General features: G+C 45.1%; 1 protein-coding gene across 4 annotated transcripts; it reads left to right on the forward strand.

Annotated features, from left to right (window-relative positions):
- Nucleotides 1-3,149: 3,149 nt before the first annotated feature.
- LOC101603233 (C-C motif chemokine 2-like) lies at nt 3,150-16,236 on the forward strand. Of its 4 annotated transcripts, none has more exons than XM_045159016.1 (3): nt 3,150-3,275; nt 4,002-4,116; nt 16,131-16,236. In XM_045159016.1, exons 1-3 carry the CDS (start codon nt 3,200-3,202, stop codon nt 16,234-16,236), a joined length of 297 nt encoding a protein of 98 aa, XP_045014951.1. In that variant the 5' UTR covers nt 3,150-3,199. The 4 variants fall into 4 exon arrangements, with proteins under 4 accessions (XP_045014951.1, XP_012805602.2, XP_045014952.1 ...); XM_012950148.2 differs by lacking the exon at nt 16,131-16,236 and adding an exon at nt 4,462-4,944; XM_045159017.1 differs by having other exon boundaries at nt 3,200-3,280; nt 4,013-4,116.
- The last annotated feature ends 3,319 nt before the right edge of the window (nt 16,237-19,555 follow it).

Below are 19,555 nucleotides of genomic sequence, written 5' to 3' on the forward strand. Positions count from 1 at the left end.
GGAAGGAAGGAGGATTATTCATGCATAGGACATTTCCATTGCTTATTGCTCAGGGGTCTGGATGTTGGCAACCATAGAAACATGAATTATCATGCCCCCCCCACACACACACACATGCCTTCTCCTTGGGCCTTTCCCTTGGATACCCTGCAAGCCAGATCCCAGCCTGGGCCTGTGCTGAGCATTTCCCAGCATAGGTCCACGTGAAAGCCGCCTGGCTCCAAGCCCAGCCTGTGGAATGCAGACTCCAGTGAAAGGCATTTTCTCCCACAGCAGCTGGGAACTTCCAAGGCTGCTTCAGAGTGGGGATTTCCAAGCGCTTCCCCCCACCCCATCCCTGACCCACCGGCTGAGAAGGGTATCTCTTGTGGACAGAGCAGTGGAAGGAGGGAATCTTTCACGTTCCACTCTTCTATCATTCATACCCTTTTGCCTTCCTGAGTTTCTCATCTAGGGTTTGTAGTGGCCAATTCACCTTCTAAAGATGACATCCTCCCTGAAGAGAAGGCATAGTGTCCAGTGCTCAGAAATCTGTCTGTCCAAATGTTCAGTGAACCCAAGGCTATGAGCCAGCAGGTCTCCTCCCACTCAGGAAGATGCTTCCCCTTACAGAAAGCAAAATGTTTATTGCACAAGCTCTTGAGGTTCTTTGGGTCCCAGATTCTAAGGGGTGATATTGACAGTGATGGGACAAGGCTAGGTGGAGCATTTAAAGATCTTGGTGCCTTTCTACTTGTTGATACTGCTGCAAGCTCAAGGAATGACTTAATTCCACAGGGAAATGGGATGAGCCCTCCAGGTCCATAGAGAATGGTGTACTCACAGATAAGAGATAGGTGTCTATGAATATGAGGGAAAACTTCCTGGAAATTAAGACGAGATTGTCTGGAAAGATGACTGGGAGAAGCTGTCTGCACCCCGGGAATACTTCATGTAGTGGTTAAGAATCAACAACCACTGGGAAAAGATGGAGCCAAAGGCAGAAGTTGCTACCAGTCGAGGGGGAAAAGGGTAACAAGATGTGAGGTCCCAAGGTGGGGGACACAAGCAAAACAGTGCACAAGTTGACTGGTCCTTTCTTCCTCCTGCCTGTCTGTAATTCCACCCAAGGGTCTAGAATGTTCTCTACTCTCCAATTCTCTAGGGAACTAAATCCCTATCATGAGACACTAAACCTCATGGCCAGGAGCAGAAATTACAGAATCAGTGTGTCCCAGATGGGTGTCTCAGCCCACCTGCGCTACCTGTTACAGGATGAGTTACTGAATCTCACGTTCAACCTAAGGACAGCTTATTTGAAGACTAATGAGAGCTCTGGCAAGACCTTAGCACCTTGCCCAGCTCCTGGCAAGCCCTCAATAATGCCATTAATCACCACTTACTGTGGACTGAGCAGCCGTTTGTTTGACACAACCCATGTCTTAGAACCAATATGATTGGCAACTTCTTTCTTCCACGGAGATGCCCGCTTAGATCCTTTCTGACAGAAGAGCTGCCCATCAAGCAGAGTACACAGCAAGCCTCAGAAAGACAAGGCAGTTGAGCAGGGGAGGCAAGTCTCCTGAGTGGAACTTTCTCCTCAGCCATGACAAGCCTCCTGGAATCCTGTCATTTTTCTAAGACAAAAGACGTCTTTGAAATGAATTCTAAGGACTTTCAGTGTGTGTGTGTGTGTGTGTGTGTGTGTACACATGCACGCCTACAGCACATGTGTGGAGATGAAAGGACAACCTTGGATGCATACATGTCCTCCCCTTGTTTGAGGCAGGGTCTCAATGCATTTGTCAAGCTGGCTGGTCTGCGAGATTCTGGGAGATTATTCTGTCTCCACCTCCCATCTTGCACAGGAATCACTGAAAGTCTAGGTTCTGGGGATTTGAACTCAGGTGCTCAGGCTTGCATGGCAAGTGTTTTGTCCACTGAGCCATCTCCCCAGCTCAGATTTCCTGTTTTCATGGAAATGATCTCCTAAGGAGATCATTAGTGAAATCTAAGGCACATGCTCAGAGGGAAGGCAGCCATTCCAATTCCCAAAATATGGTCCATCTACTCACTTGTGCTGTCTGAAATCCATGAACAAATCTGGGGGAAGAGCCACAAGAGGGAAGAGGTAATTCTCACCTGCTGCTGTCTGCTGCATCAGCCACAGGCTCCCATCTTACAGGGATTCAACCACAAGGAATGCGCCATGGCTGTTCAACTGTTTTCTAACTTGGACGATGCTGAGGCCAGAAACAAGAGCCAACACTCAATCAGACAGCTACTGCACAACTCCTGTCGCTTCCTTCTCCAGGAACGGCACTGTCGTGACAGCACACGCCCTGAGGCTGGGCTGCTGTGGCCTCACGTCCGGCCACCTTGGGCTGGTTATCCATCGGCCTCCACTGCCTGATCTACACAAGGGGAATTAAAATTAACAGTGTCCATTCACCCTGTTCGGAGAATCTAAGAGTCCACAGTGTAAAGGGCGCACAGCAGTCCTGACACAGGCAGGGAGGAAATTTCCTTGGAATCACGTCCTAATTTGCATGGCTTCTTCCAAGTCTGAAACCTTACAGCTCAGAGAATTAATTTTCATAGTCACGGAGCCCTACATCCTGTAAGGCATTTAACATGTCACCGCTCTGCTCTTTAAAAGATATGTAGATTGAATACGCTGTTAACCATGTATTCGGTGGATGGGCTTGTTGGAGAGTTCACCAAAGCCCCAGGGCGCTTGCCCAGCTCTACGATGCTTCCTTGGGTCTGTGGCCTGAGGGAGGGCTGGGGACAAGCTTGGACTTGCTTCAGTCTCCTTGAGACCCTTCCTTCCACCTCGGAGAAAGCAGATTCACTCAGTCCACATGCGCATTCAGTGTGTGCAGAGTGACGCCTTCCCAGCCCTGCTTCCCCACTCCTTGCTCCGCTCCATCTGGTCTCAGCAGAGAACGGAAAAAGTGCCAAGTTTTGACCCACGGCTTCCCTCCTCTACTTCCTGGAAACCACCCAGGGTGCTAAACGTGCTCAGCAGATTCAACAATGTTCCACTTCGTCATCCATTGAGGAGGATGCTGCCAGGGGCCAAGCCTCCCCGAGCCGGCTCCACCCTCTGTGGCTTGCAATAAAAGGCAGAGACAGGGGCCTCAGAAGAGCAGAGAGGCTGAGGCCAGCTGGGAATCTGTCAACTGGCATTTGGAAGCTTGCTCTCTGGCCCTCCACCATGCAGGTCTCCTCTGCCTTGCTGTGCCTGCTGCTCATAGCAGCTGACCTCAGCACCCACGTGTTGGCTCAACCAGGTAAGATCCCTGCCTCCTCCTCCCCACAGCGCAGGGCCCCATCTCTGGGTGGTCGTGGACTGAAATGGCACAAGCGGCAACCATAAGCTCACCTTAGCAACTATTTGGCCGAGATATGACAGCTGAAAGGACAAGGACAATGACACAGCTTCTCCTGGACAGAGCCTAGAATAGAACCCAGGGCCCGGTTCTGGAAGCTCACCTTTACCCACTCCCTATCTGCAGGGGCAGAGAGTCTGGGTGATCAAAGACAACCTCGGAGTCATAGATGAGCAAGGTGTACAGATACAAGGCGGGGAGACCCCGAAGCTGGCTTGGGCTCCATCATAAACCAGCTTCCAGAGATGGTGGTTTTGCCACGGTGGCTGGTACTAGAGATGCGTATGACCAGACACAGAACTTTGCAGTCCAAAATAGGGACTCACGTGGTGTACGGCCCTCGTCATTTTAGTTCATAGTCCTTCTCAATGACCCGCCCCAGAATCACCCAGTTTTGGCAACTCCCCTTTCCTCTGCCCGTCATCAATATTGTAAACTGATTTTATAGCATAGGAAAGTGAGCCAGCCGCGTCAGATGTCACAGTCCAGCTCCGTGTAATGGGACTTAAGGTGCTCTATCTTTACTGCTGCCGGAACCTCGCCTTCTCCTCATGGCATTCCCCTGTTGCAAAGCCAGACGCATCTAGCCCATCCTAACATGCCTGTCCCCTGTGGCTTCCCTTCCAGATGCACTTAACATCCCAGTCACCTGCTGCTACACAGTCACCAACAAGAAGATCCCAGGGAAGAGGCTGAAAAGTTACAGTGTGGCCAGCAGCAAGTGCTCCAAGAAGGCCGTGATGTAAGTTGAACGCACCTGCCCTCCCTCATCCAAAGCTCTTCCCCTGGGAGCAAAGGATAGATAGTTGCTCATGAATTTAGAGTCAGTGATACCATCAAAACCAATGTCCAGTGGTTCCCATCGGGAAAACTGAGGCCAGATAGAAAAAGTTGACTCCCAACGTCCATCGTCCATGCGGTTGCTCTTCAGAACATCTGCATTTCATGAACTCTCCCGATGACTCGAGGTCTCCTCCTTACACCTGCCTTCTTCCTCCAGTCCCCAGGATAGGCAGCCCCCTGACACAGAGTAGCCATGCTCCTAAGCCCCAGAGACTGTGTCTAACTGTCTTCCCTCTGCCAACAGCTTCCTCACTGTGCTGGATAAGGAGATCTGTGCTGACCCCACACAGAAGTGGGTCCAGGAGCAAATTGCCAGGCTGGACCAGAAAAATCAGCTTAACCGGAATCCAACTGGACCACAAAACCCAAAGAGACCAGACAGTGTGCCCACTATAGGCACCCCAGCATCTTTGAACACTAACTTTACAACCCAAGAAACTGCACCTAGCTCACCAAGCACTAGCTTCCCTTCAGTAACCTCAAGCCCTACTACGCAAGTAACCAGGAGGACAGTAAACTAGGCTGACGTAAAATGTGACGCCTGAAGTAATATTAACCTTATTTAACTTATTAGTGTTTTAACTTTATCTTCAGTGAATGCTAGCGTGTTTGAGATACAGAGACTTAACTCATTGCTTTCCTTATGTGAGCCTTAATTCTATACTTGGAATGTTGTATGTGAAACCTTTGTATTTTAAGTTCCAAGGAATTGCCTTAAATATTATTATATAAGTGAATATTACATAACTATTAAACAAAAAATATATTTTTGTACAAAGTCTGGCGTTTGGTTGTTTCTTGAGGGGCACTTGCAAAGGAGAGAATATGAACTTGGAGGAAGAGGGACAAGATTCCCAAGGATGGACTCACATTGCAGAGGAGTGGAAGAGTGCATAGGCCCTGGATTTTTTTCCCACTAGGTGCTTTCATCTGAGGGTCATGGATATATTTTGAAGGCAGGACCCAGTCAAGCAGGCTAATATCATTGTCCCTAATGTCATACCCAGATCCCAGTGACCCAGTCACTTGCTTAGCAAAAGCTCTGGCCTCATTCCTTTCTTCACAACCTACAGTCCTTCTTATTACATACCCCAATTGTCTTTTAACTGGGATATCTCACTCTAGTCAGTACCCTGCTCATTCATTCCCTGACTGGGAGTTCTATAAATACTACAGACACTTAGGAGTCAAGGGGAGACAACCGCTCCTCAATAAGATGGTTAGACTGAGGTTTGAAGAGAGGCAATGACAAATGGTTACCTTTGACAAGTAGTTACTGCTTTTTCTAGAAAAAAAAATACAGAAACACTAAAAAGGATAAGTAGAAAAAATACCTGAAGGTATAAATGTTGATGCTGTGCATATCAGATAGGGACAAAAGCAACCAGAGAGGGGTCCACGATTATGTCAAGTGATGGGATGTTAGAAAAAAGAGTGTTAGGGTGATGAGTTAATAGTTTATCCAGCCTTGTAATATAAAGGAAATATTAAAGATCTTTAGTCTAAGTTACAGGTTCCAAGGCTAACTTCAGAAAGTGTGTCTTGCTGGCTTCATGCCAACATGAAGTTAGGATCCCTCAGGAGTTGGGGGCTGAATCCACAGAGTGTAGGAGGCAACTGCACAGAAGAATGCAGTGAGCACGGTGAAATGCTGACCGCAACAGAGGGAGAAGGACTTGGAATCTAAGACACAGAGGTCCCTCTTTAGCTCATGTTTTAAGGGGGCACCTTCACTGAAACCTGAATGTCTCTCCATCACTAACCCCTACTCACCCTCAGGAGTCTTCAATTATCCATTTAAATGGGTGGATAGTCTCTGTCTCAATGTCCAGCAGAGGTTGGTGTTGCACTGTATGACATCTGGCACACTTTAGGGGCATCTGAACCCTGTAAACTCATAGGCGACTCCGCCACAAGGGAAAGCAAGACTCTTCCTTTAAAGAACAAATTCTCCCCGAGCTCACCGACTCCATCTGGTGGGGAGATGAGCACTAACAGACAAGCCTGCCTTCTGCAGCATTAGATGCTGGGGGGACTCTGATCACAGATCCGGCACTAACTCAGCACTTAGGACACAACAGGTACTCTCTGTCTGTAGGCACAATGGGTGTGACAAAGAGTTGCAGAGATACACACACACCGAGGCCCCCTTCCAGATCTGTGAGCATGCATCATTGGAAAGCTTCTGTTTCCGCTGCATGCAGCTGGGGAGGAACTCTGAATCAGCATTCCTGAGTGTGTCTGACTCAGGCTGAGGGCTTCCTTTAAAGCCCCCGAGGTCCTGATATACCAAAAGCAGACTGCTTGTGGGCAGCTTCCTGCTGAATTCACTGACCTTCATTCCACGTCCAACCATTCTCCCCACTCGTGTCCCCTCCTCAGGTCCTCAGTGTTGATTACCAGTCAGAAATGAAGTCTCCAGTGCTGGGGAGATGACTCAGTTGCTAAAGTGACTACTGGGCATGCATTAGGATGTTTAAGCCAAGCATGGCACCCTGTCCCTGTGATCTCAGAGGGAGAAAGGCAGAGGTGGGAAATCTTTGGGGCTGACTATCTAGAGTTGTATCACGGAGCCCCAAGGTAGAAGAGAGTCCTATCTCAAAAGCATAAGGTGGGGCTGGAGAGATGGATTAGCCGTTAATGTGCTTGCCTCTTAAGCCCAGGGACCTATGTACAATTCTCCGGATCTCATGTAAGACAGATGCACAAAGGTGAGGCAAGTGCAGGGTTGCAAATGGCCACTAGGTGGCACAACCATCTGGCATTCGAGTGCAGTGGCTGAGGACCTGCTGTGCCAATTCTCTCTCCCTCTGTCTCTCTCTCTCTCCCTCGCTTTCTCTAAAATAGATATACATATATATATATATATATATATATATATATATATGGTGGAACAAAAATAAGGTAGAAAGTGATTGAGAAAAATACCCAACATTGACCACTAGTCTCCACACACATGTAAAAACATGTGCATGTGCATATATACACACATGTGTGCCTACACATACAAACATGTATGCATACAAACAACAATTTTTTTAAAGAAATCAAAGCTCAGTGACTGGAGAGACTGCTCAGTGGTTAAGGTATCTGTCTGCAGATGCTAAGGATCCAGGCTTGATTTCCCATTACCCAAGTAAAGCCAGATGCACCAGGTGATGCATGTATATGGAGTTTGTTTGTAGTGGCTAGATGTCCTGGCCTGCCCACTCTCTATCTGCTTCCTTCTCTCTCTCTATAATAAGTAAATAAAACATTTTAAAAAAAGAAGAAGAAATCAGGGGGCTGGAGAGATGGTTTAGTGGCTAAGGCACCTGCCTGCAAAGTCTAAGGACCCAAAGTCGATTCCCCAATATGCCAGTAAAGCCAGATGCACAAGGTGATGCACACATCTGGAGTTCCTTTGCAGTGGCTGAAGTCCCTGGAACACCCATTCTCTTTCTCCTTCTTTCCCTATTTACCTCTTTCTCTCTCTCAAATAAAAATAAAAATTCAATTTAAAAATCTTTTTAAAGAAAGGAATCAGGACTGGAGAGATTGCTTAGCAGTTAGGGTGCTTGTCTGGGAAGCCTAAGGACCCAGGTTTGATTCCCCAGTACTCACATAGGCCAGATGCACATGGTAGTGCATGCATATGGAGTTTATCTGGACTTGCCAGAGGTCCTGGTGGACCCTTTCTCTCTCTCTCTGCCTCTTTCTCTTGCTCTCAAATAAGTAAATAAAAATAAAACAAAAAAATTTAAAAAGGAAATCAAAGCCCAAACCACAACAAAAGCTAAGATTCAAAGAGTGAGTGAAATACAGACAAGCGGGGCTCCCCCTACAGCTTGTGGGGCTGTGCGCTCCCCGATGGCAGACAGTTGTGCAGCAGAGGGCCCAAGAGGAGAAAAGACAGAGAAAGGGGGTTGCATGTCTTCAAACCTTAAAATAAGCAGCTTATGTTGCTTTGGCAAGCCCTGGCTATCAACTTTCAAGAAATCCTGAATCTACTTCTCTTGCCCTAGCCAAACATGGAATGCCTTGCTCCTGGCATGGTGAAACCAGCACCAAGTTTGACAATGTCCTTTAGGAAGGAATGCCAAGAGCAGTGTGTTCATTTCCCATTGCTTCCAAGGGTCTATTCCAGTAAGTCTCATCTTTTCCTATCATTCTTGAAAGTCTTCCAGTCTCTTGCTCATTGCTTAATTCTAAAGTCATTTCCACATTGTGTTCCAATAGCATCCCACTTCAAGGTACCAAATTTTTTCTTAGTTTCTTGTTCTTACTGAAACAAATTACTATGAACTCCATGACTTACATAGACATATAAATATATTAATGGAGACTAGGAAGATTTCTCAGTGGTAATTCCACTTGTTTGTAGCATCCACTGGACCCAGGTTCGATTCCCAAGCCACCCACATAAACGAGATACAAAAGTGGCGCAAGTGTCTGGCATTCATTTGCAACAATGAGATGCCCTGGTGTGGCTCTCTCCTCCAATCCCACACACACGCAGGTAGGGAGGTAGGCAGATGGATAGATAGATAGATAGATAGATAGATAGATAGATAGATAGATAGATAGATAAAATATATAAACATATACTTCTGGAGTTCAGATGGCTATAATGAGTCAACATGGACTGAGAAGCTTCCAGGTTCTCTGGCTTTCCGATGTGCCCATTAGGGACTACCCCGCCTCCAAATATGTAACAATCTAATTAATCCCCTTTTATATATACACACACAATGTGTATATGCATGTTTTACACACACACACAAACACACACACACACACACATACACGGATTAAACATATCTGCTTTGGTCCCCTAGGGAACAGTATATATCAAATCAACCAAGATCATTCTAAAGTATGTACTCGTCCTCAAAGATTCTGAGGTACAGTGGCTGAAATGGAGGAACACTCCCCTTCTCGTTGTAACTTTAAGAATTTCTCAGGAGATCTTGATGTGCAAAGGAGTTGGTTGATCCCATGTGCCTTGGTTCTCTCAAAGTTCTGAACTTGTAGCAAGTCCTGCAACCTCTGATATGAGCATTTACAATGTCCTTTGTGCTAACTTAGACTTGGCCAACTTCCAATCAGGAGTGAAATGGAATAGACTCAGTAAGGAAGTAACAGCTGTTGCACCATCTTAAGCAGTAACACAGATTATTTTTAAATTTTAAAAATGTTTAAGAGAATTTAACTGATACATAAACATCATACATATTTTTGAGGCACTATGTAATGTTCAAATAAAGATAAGCACATATATTTAATCAATGATCATTTTTAATGTAAATAAGTTTATAATCCTTCCAGAATGCATATATGTGCGTGTGTGTGTGTGTGTGTGTGTGCGTGCGTGCGTGTGTGTGTGTATGACACCAGAACTTCTTTTCCTATGTATCTATAACATATATATATATATATATATATATATATATATATATATGACACCAGAACTTCTTTTCCTATGTATCTATAACTTACTATGCAATAATTAACTTTTCCTCATCATTCTCATCCTCCTACTATACCCATACCAAGCTGCCACTCATTCTTACCTCAACTTTTACTTATTTATTTGCAAGCAGAGAGAGAGACAGACAGACAGAGGGAGAAAGGAGGAGGGAAAGAATGTGCATGACAGGACCTCTTGCTGCTGCAAATAGACTAAAGATGCATGCACTACATTGTGCATCTGGCTTTATGTGGGACCTGGGGACTCCTGTCATTAGGTTTTGCAGGAAAGCTCCTTAATGGCTTAATCTCTCCATCCTCTCTTCTCTCAACTTTTATGAGCTCAACTTTAGTAGATCACACGGTACTGGTCTTTAGGTGTCAGGCTTACTTCACTTAACATAATGACCGGATTTTATTTTCTGTTGTTGAGTATAATTTCCGCATGGACATGTACCACGTTTCCTTTATCCACGCATCAGCTGAGGTACATTGAAGTTGTCTCCATTTCTTGGCTATTGTGACTTATCTTACAGGACACAGAGGAGTTCAGTTGTCTCTTGACACACAGAATTCTATTCCTTTGCCTGTAGGCCCCAAATTGGGACTGCTGGATCATCTGGTAGTTCGTTATTTTTTTTTTCAACAAGGGCTGCACTAATTTACATTTCAACTAACAGTCTACAAGGCTTTCTTTTCTCCATGCTGTTGCCACTACTAGATATCTTTTTGCCTCTTTAGTAACAGCCCTCCTAAATTGAGAGAGATGATATCTTGCTATGGTTTTCTTTCCCATTGCTCCAGTGATGAACAATGCTGAGCATTTTTAATATATCTACTTGTCATGCATATGCCCATTATTAAGGTAGGCACGAGAAGAAGCCTCATGCACTGAGGCTGGTGGCTACTACTCTCTACATAGACAAGGATTGACCTTGAATTCCCAATTCTTCTGCCACCACTTCCCAAGTGCTGGGATGACAGGCATGTACCACCACATTGACCTCCTGCTATCCATTTTTGTTTGGGATATTTTCATTTTATTTTTACTACTCAGTGGTTTCAGTTCCTTATAAATTCTTGTTATTAACCCTTAGTCAGATGGAATATTTATTTTCTCCCACTTTGTGGGTTATTTCTTCACTCTGGTGTTTCCTTTGCTGTGCCTTTCAGTTTGACAAAATACCTTTGGTCTGTCTTTGTTTTTGTTTCCTGCTTTGGGGTCCCTTCCACAGAATCCATGCCCATTTCAGTGTCTTGGGGCATTTCCCACATCCCCTTTGTAGCAGCTTCATGATGTCAGGTTTCCCATTTTTGAATTGATTTTTGTGGGTTTGGTTTCACTCTGTTGGATGAGGATTTCCAGTTTTCCCAGCTCCACTTATTGCAGGACATCTTTTCTCTAAGACATGTCCCCAGCACTTCTGCTGAAAATCAGCTGGCCATAGATATGTGGGAGATGGGATTTCTTAACGGCATTGAACAGCAATACAACAGTGTTGAACTACATCAGTTAGATGCAGTGGTGTGAGGGAGTGAATGAGTTAAGAATGTGTCTTTGGTGTTGGAGCCTGTGAGCCTTGGCTTAAAAAGAGAATCATGTCAGGTATGGAGAAAATGGAAAAATCAGCCAAGAAATATGTAAAAGAAAAGTAGGACCAGCCAAGAATGCATGTAGAAAGAGATTTGAAAGCTTTTACTGGCAGATCAGAAAAGTACCTGTAGTTTATTGAAGGAGTTATGCTGTCAAGATATGAAGCCAAGACTGAAACGGGTTTTGCATGGACTCACTGTAAAACAACTTTCAGACTTCCTTGAGCTGGAAATAAGCAGGGATGACCACTGAAGGAGGGTATGTCTCCCAAGTTCCACATCCCATGTGGACAAGGAGAAGAAAAGCATCAGCAAGGGGCCCATGGGAGATAGTTCTAGAGGTCATGGACAAGGACATTCCTCCTGAATGCAGGATCAGATCCCTGTTCCAGAAGCATCCCTTCCCTGCCAACCTAGCTAAATGCCTCTCACAGCTGCATCTCCCCATGCCTTTCTTTCCCAGTGAGTGTCTACTGTAACTGTCTTATTCCTCCTCCTGCACGAGGTGGTCAACAGTTCATTTTTGTAAAGAAGGACCATCAACTTTTTATTGCAGGCTATAAAACTCACTTCTTTAATACATCATTCTTTACTTTTTCAGTTTGTAAAGTGGTACAAACACATTCCACAACATTTACCATGTTTTCCACCCTTAAGTACAGTTCAATAGTATCAGTGTTAATGTGTTTAACATTGTTAGGCTACATTGCTAGTGTCTGCTTAACATTAGAATATGCTTGACACTGCTATGTGACACAGCTGCAGAGCGTCTTCATCTTATAAAACTGAAACGAGCTGCTCACTAAATAGCTCCCCATTTCCTCCTCTCCCAGCTTCTGGTGACCAGCATGCTCCTTGCTTTCCCTGTGAATTTAGCCACTTTAGATTCTCAAACAAGTGGACACAGGCAATATGCTTTTGTTGTTGTTGTTTTATGACCAGCTTATTCTCTTGGGATAATGTCCTTAAAGTTAATCCATGTTGGAGTATGCCAGGGTTTCTCTCCTCTTAAAGGCTGGATGGAAGTCCCTCATAGGAAGATGCCACGTTTTGTTTGTCTAGTCACCCACTGATGCCATTTGGGTTGCTTCCAGCTCCTGACTGTTTTGTGTAATTCTGTCATCAGCATCTTCTTGGGTTCTGCTTTTAATTCTTTTAAATATATTCCCAGAAATGAGATTACTGAGTTTTATGGCAATCCTCTTTTTTAACTCTTTGAGTAACCACCAGACTGTTTTCCATCAGGTCTGCTCCAGTGTGCATTCCTACAAACAATGCACAAGGGTTCACTTTCTGTTTATAGTTTTCAGAGCTAGGGATGGAACCCAGAGCTTGCATAGCCTACACCGCTGAACTATTTCCTTGTGTTTTTGGTTTAAGTCTCAATATAGGCTAAAGTAAGAGGATAGATTTGGTTTTCATTTTTTCTTTCTTCTTTCTTTCTGCCCTTTTATCGCTTCCTTCCATTCATTCTTCCTTCCTTCTTCCCACCCTCTCTTTCTTTTCTTCCTTTCCACCCTCCCTTCCTCTCCTCCTCCTCCTTCTTCTCTCTCTCTCTCGCTCTCTCTCTTGAATTTGTGATTGAACTCAGAGCCTCTCTGTTCTGTAATGTACTTCCAATGAAGAGATCACAAGAACCTTGCCATATGCTCATTGAGTATGATCTTTTACCAGTGTCTATTGGACTCTTTTGTCCATGTTAAATATGATTAGTCCGTGGAGTTTTTTTATTTTATTTTTTTATTACTATTGTGGGAGTTCTTTTTCCATCCTCTAATGTTGATTCTTGATCAGTTATATGACCATTTCATAGGTTGGATTTTCCCTGTGTTGATTAATTAGAAGCTTTTGGTGGTAGTGGTGGTGATGGTGTGTGTGTGTGTGTGTGTGTGTGTGTGTGTGTGTGTGTGTGTGTGTGTGAGGTGTTGAAGCCCCTTTCCTAGTATCCTAGTATGTGCTATATTCCAAGGTCTGGTTTTTAAAACATTGTGTCTCAGTGGACCTCTATTTTCTTTCATTTGTGTCTTGAACTTCCATTTTCTTCCGCCTCAGCCTTCCAAATGCTAAAGGCTGAGCTTACAGATGAGCACCACTGCGTCCAGCTTGACTTCCCAAATTCTTTTACTTGGAAACAACACCTTCATACCTAATCAGGCATTTTGTAAACCACGGCATTCCAAGATCTTTATGTTCTATGCAAGTCTGATAACTCAGGAAACAAGATTGACTTTCTCTTATTTTTGTGCTGGGGAGTGAACTCAAAGCCTTACCCAAACACTCTGTACCACTAAGCTATAGTGCCAACCTCAAACAGTAGTTTTAAAACACGCCTTCAAGTTCTTTTACACTCCATTAAGAGGTGTGTTCTATGTGCACTAGCCTTGTCACTGAGAAAGGACACTACGATATCACTCAAAGTATCTAGCCACGTTAGGGAGTACACACACACACACACACACACACACACACACACACACACAGAGAGAGAGAGAGAGAGAGAGAGAGAGAGAGAGAGAGAGAGAGAGAGAGAGAGAGAAAGGGAGATCTCCAAGGAGCTGCTGCATCAGGCTCAATCCCCAGCATAGATACCAGACATTGATATCCTTGTGATGAGCCCAGCATCAACTATCATCTACCTGAAAAGATAAGAATGACCCAAGCTGGTGCTGTCTGAGAACACTCTGTTTTACATCAGTATTTGAAATGGGTTGTCACATAGCAATCACTGAAGCAGGTACTCAAACTTTAGATACTGTTCCTCAAAGAATGCTGAATTCTAGTTTTCTGTCAAGGTTCTGTGAACCTTTTTTCTTATGTGATTTAAAAATCTACCAAGACTGACCTAGAGAGATGGCTTAGTGGTTAAGGCGCTTACCTAAGAAGCCTGCAGACCCAAGTTCAATTCCCCAAGACCCACATAAGCCAGATGCACATGGTGGTACATATGTCTGGAGTTCATTTGCAGTGGCTGGAGGCACTGGTACACTCATTCTCTCTCTGTCAACCTCTTTCTCTCTCTCTCTCTCTCAAATAAATAAAATAAAATAAAATAAAATAAAATAAAATAAAATAAAATAAAATAAAAAATTTACCAGGACTGAAGGCAGTGAAGAGTCTAAGTACACTGTGGAATCCAAACAAAGTTTTAGCAGCTATTTCTGAGCCAAGGGGGTCCCAAGGGTGGTGTTTGAAGAGAGGAAATTGGGAAACCATTGTATATCCTTGACTTTGGCATTTTTGCTTCCTTCCTCTTTCTACAAAATGTGCTTCCTTTCAAAGAAGCAGAGCTTGTATGAATAGTCATGAACCACATATAATGTTCTGGACATAGCCCACTAACTCGTATCTATCATTCTTGGTATTTGATGGAAACAGGCCAACATTAATACAACACACTTTCTCTGTCATCTCCTCCACTGTCCCCAGGGCAAGATGCTGGCTCAGCTGATCTATTATACCGCCCTGTGATTCATTCTGAATAACAAAGTTCCCTCACCAAATGTCCATTGGCCCTGCCCTTATCTGTTTCTATAAAAGGGAGAGAAACATTAGAAAAGCAGAGAAGCTAAGACTACCCTAGTCTGTCAGCTGACGTGGTTGAAGCCTGCTCTCTCACCCTTCACCATGCAGCTGTCCACTGAGCCTCTCTGCCTGCTGCTTATAGCTGCTGCCCTCAGCGCCCACGTGTTGGCCCAGCCAGGTAGGACTTCCGCCTCCTTCTCCCTGCAACACAGTGCCCCATCTCTGGCCCACCATAGAATACTTTAGCAGCTGTTTTGCTCTGATAAGGTGCCAGAGTGAAGGACATGGAGCTGGTCCAGTGGCACAGCTGCTCTTAGGCAGATCTGCACTAGAATCCTACTGCCTCCAGGACCCGGTTCTGGAAGCATGCCTTCATGCCATTCCTGTCCCGCTGTCTTCACCAATGTTGGGGTCCTGGAGTGATCAAAGCAGGGGCTGGACTGATGCATGTACAGGATGTTTCAAGGGACAGGCATGGAGGGGAGGGCACCCAGAATCCTGCCTTTGCATCATCCACTCAGCTTCCAGACACAGAAGCTCAGCGGAGGTTGGGTATTATAGAGGCTGAGAAGCTGACCTGGAGTCTATGAGCCTAAAAGCAGACCTGCGGTAAGGGTCCTCTAGCTCGGGAGAACTAAATTCCTGTATGAACCCCTCCTGGTGACACCCAGAGCTTTCATTGGTTCTCCTTCTCCTCTTGACGTGAAAGAGTGCATTCCCACTCTATGTCCTCTGAGAGTGAGAGAGTGTAAGGGATGCCTCAAAAGAAGACATTAAACTTAGGGTGAGAAACCACTCCTTGTACCTCTTCTGATCGCCTTGACTCCTTCTTGTCATTCCTGACATCACAAATCTAGTCAGCTCCTACCATAAAAAGCATGTTCTTGTTTTGCACTACAGGTGGGATTAAGACTCCCACATGCTGCTATCAAAGCAGTGGAAGAAAGATCCAAGTGAAGAGGCTGGAAAGCTATACAAGGACCAGCAGCCAGTGCTCCCGGGAAGCGGTGATGTGAGTGATCTTCCTCTCCCCCCTCAGTCCACCTGCCTCCCTCTAGTAGAGAGTACTACTGCATTCCAAAGCACAGACTGTTGTAATGAAGAACTTTATCAATGGGAAAACCGAATCCCACAGCTCTGCTTTGAGACACCACTTTAGAACTTTGTCCCTCCATCCTGAAGCCAAGGGATCTTCACTTAGGCAAAGTGAGAAAAGCAGCTTCCCACGAGGCCCTTTCTTAAACTTGCCTTCTTCTTCCTCCATGCCTGCAGTTAGGTCATTACCCTGGGGTACCAGGTCAGGCAGGAACCTATCGGCTACACTCCATCTAACCTCACCCTCTCCCACAGCTTCAGGACCACACTGAACAAGGAGGTCTGTGCTGACATCAAGCAGAAGTGGGTCCAGGATGCCATGAAGTATCTGGATAAGAAAACCCAAACCACAAATCCATGACCACAACTGAAGCCAAGCCAGGAGTTCATAAATGATGGATTCCACTCTTTTCTAAGAATTGTTCTGAGAGGAGTTTCCTATACTCTAAGGAACGTGACTTGTCTGCAATAATGTGAAATATCATCTTTCTTAAATAATGCTCTTTAAGTTATTAGCATTCTTATTTAATCTGCCAGGGATTTGGAATGCCCTGGATGCATCGTGGGACTTTGTGTCATATAAACTGTGGGATTGCTCTGTCTACCTTGCTATGGTATTGTGAAATGCATAGATACTATTTTTAACTATTGAGAATGAAACCATAATGTTATTATACAGTGGAATTTTTCTATGTATGACTCTTGAATTTTCCCATAAAGTATATTTTTTTATAAAACCTATCTTTCAGTGTCAGGTTATGTGTATCCATGATCATATGTGTGGGCCCATGTCTGTGGGTGTGCCTGCATGCATGTGGAGGACAGATTTCAATGTCCAGTGTCTTCCTCAATCACTTTCCACCTTATGGTTTGAGACAGGGTCTCTCACTGAACATAGGCGTCACCAACTCAGCTAAACTAGTCACCCAACAAGCCCCAGGCTTCCTCCTGTCTCTGGCTCCCTCTCTGGGATCACAGCATGTGCCACACCGTGACTGTTGTGACCCACTGTTGGGAATCTGAACTCAGGTCCTCATGCTCGTGCGGCAAGTACGGGACCCCCTGAGCCACCACCCAATCCACAACAAGTATCTTTGATGATGGCTTTTTAAGGCATAAAACCAAGCTGAAGGAACTGGCAGGGTGGCAAGGAGGGAACCTGGATGCAGAGGGAAGGGACCGTGTTGTGAAAGAAGCGGCTGGTAGATTCGACGGCTCTCTCCCCGAGAGAAAGGCAGGCCCAGGGCAGCCCGCCAGCTCCAGACAGGACATCAGTTTTAGCCATTTGTTTCCACATCTTTCTTCCTTTCCAAAATCATTGCCTTTCTCGCTGTCATAGAAGTGCTTGTCACATCAGACTGGCTGTTTCCCCTCTGTATCGAGCTCTCCAGTCCAGAACATTACAAATATCTGCATGAAGAGTTAGGGGAGGAGACTTCTGAGTAAGATGGCAGCACAGTAGCCACACCAAAGCAGCATTAGGGGAAAATAAACAGAAAAACAGCAAAGTACACTCTTCTACCGAAAAGTGAAGGTGTATGAGGAACTATCAACTTCACCAGAGAAGCAGGAGAGCCCCAGATCTTGTAGTGACCACAGAGGCAGGCAGGAGCGGATCCTGCAGCGGTGCTGGGTTACATGGCCACAGGAGAAGCCAAGGGAAAGGATTATCGACTCACACCAGCCTACTCGCAAACTCAAGAAACCTGCAGATCCCATCTCCCTCCTGTCAGAACGGCTATCTTCATGAAAACAAATGACAATAACTGCTGGCAAGGATGCAGGAAAAGAGGAACCCTTCCACACTGTTGGTGGGAATGCAATCTGGTACAGCCGTTGTGGAAATCAGTGTGCAGGTTCCCGAGACAGCTAAAATTAGATCTACCATATGACCCAGCTATTCCACTCCTAGGTATATATCTTAAGGACTCTTCTCACTTCCTTAGAGATACTTGCTCAACCATGTTTATTGCCGCTCTATTCACATTAGCTGGGAGATGGAACCAGCCTAGATGTCCCTCAACTGATGATTGGATAATGAAAATGTCACACATTTACACAATGGAGTTCTACTCAGTGGTAAAGAAAATGAAGTCATGAAATTTGCAGGGAAATGGATAGATCTGGAAAGAATTATACTTAGTAAAGTAACCCAGGCCCAGAAAGACAAACATTGCATGTTCTCTCTCATATGTGGATCCTAGCTATAAACATTTATACTTTTATGTGAGTTGGAGTAAAAATTGGTAGCAGAGGCCAGCAAGCTAGAAAACAGGTATAAGGGAGGGAAGGAAGTGGAGAATTTAATGGATGGTATTGTATACATTTATGAACACATTACTTGGGGTGGAATGGCTTAAGTCAAGTCAGGAAAAGAGACTGAGTAAAAGGGTGTGAGTAAAAGGGTCGGGGAGGGTCAATCCAAATTCAAAATACTGTGAATAAGCCATAGGGAAACCAGCATTTTTTGGATAATGGCACACCCAGAAGTCATAGTCTGTTACTAGAAAAATTTTAGTGCCAGGATGGGATACCTTCCAGTTGAGTTGTTGGCCAGGAAGGTCCCTGATGCCCCCAAACCATTACAGGTCATTGCCAAGGCTCTTGGTTTCCTACCAGAAATACATGGTATGACCCTACTGCTGAAGACTCCACATACTTCATTCAGCTGCAAGGTCACTGAGAAATCAAGCTGAGCTGAGCTGAAAACCTCTTCCCTATAGACCAGTTGATGGGAATCTGGAAAAAGCCACACTGCAAGCAGCCCATGGGAGAGAAAGAAGTCATCAGTTGTGAATACAGTACACACTGTAAGCCTTAAGTTTGGCCAGCCAGGTCTAATGACTGAAAGGGCGCAACAGGGACATATCTCTTATGGAGAAAACAACTGCTCTCTAATTGGACTGGAGGTCCACCCCATGGGAGGGAATACATGCCTGGTACTGAAAACATAACCGAAAGCCTATGGTGAGGGAAGTCATGAGCCCTAGGAATGTGACAACAGCTCTTGTCTGGCTAAATGCATATATTATGCTCACCAGTGGGGGAGGGGAGAGAATTATCATGGTTTATTGTTTCTAATTATGGAAGTTCTCAATTAAAAAGTTAAATAAAAAAAAATAGGGGAAGGAGGATGATGAGCAAAAGACCTTGCAAATTCCTTTCGACATCTGAGAACCATGACTTTTTAAAGTTGCCAGCTCTGCGGCTCACAGAAGGAAGGGAAGATGAAGATCCTAAACCCAGCAGAAGGTTCTGACAAACTCCTGGGACTTTCCAGCTGCGCTTCCTTGGGGATGGATTTCCACTGAAGTCCTTGGTAGAAAACAGAAGGTGTCAGACACCATATTGACCAGCAATGTTTCCAAGACCATTTACTGACATCATGATGTTCATATCAGGTCCCACGACACTTTCTGCCACTCCTGCAGGTCCCCAGTCCTCTTCACACAGTATTTCAAACCCCCAGAAGACAACCACCAGGAGGCAGACCACCCTCACCCAGAGTTATCACCAGTTTCTCCTCCCTACTGATTAGTGAAAATGCATTCCCTTCTCATAGCCTGTGGAAGATCTTTGGTGTAGTAGCATAAAGAGATGCAGCAAGCCCTGGGGGAACAGGAACAGTTTAGCAATGTGTGAGAGAGTAGGAAGACCAGGATAGAGGAGCTCCCTGTAAC

The sequence above is a fragment of the Jaculus jaculus genome, chromosome 9 (genome assembly GCF_020740685.1).
Source record: "Jaculus jaculus isolate mJacJac1 chromosome 9, mJacJac1.mat.Y.cur, whole genome shotgun sequence".
Lineage (NCBI taxonomy): Eukaryota > Metazoa > Chordata > Mammalia > Rodentia > Dipodidae > Jaculus > Jaculus jaculus.

Bases quoted from the DNA above. Each gene is read 5' to 3' on its own strand.
- LOC101603233 (XM_012950148.2), top strand. From the start codon at position 3,200: ATGCAGGTCTCCTCTGCCTTGCTGTGCCTGCTGCTCATAGCAGCTGAC. The intron at 3,276-4,001 runs GTAAGATCCCTG...CTTCCCTTCCAG, and splicing joins CCACGTGTTGGCTCAACCAG to ATGCACTTAACATCCCAGTC. The intron at 4,117-4,461 runs GTAAGTTGAACG...CTCTGCCAACAG, and splicing joins TGCTCCAAGAAGGCCGTGAT to CTTCCTCACTGTGCTGGATA.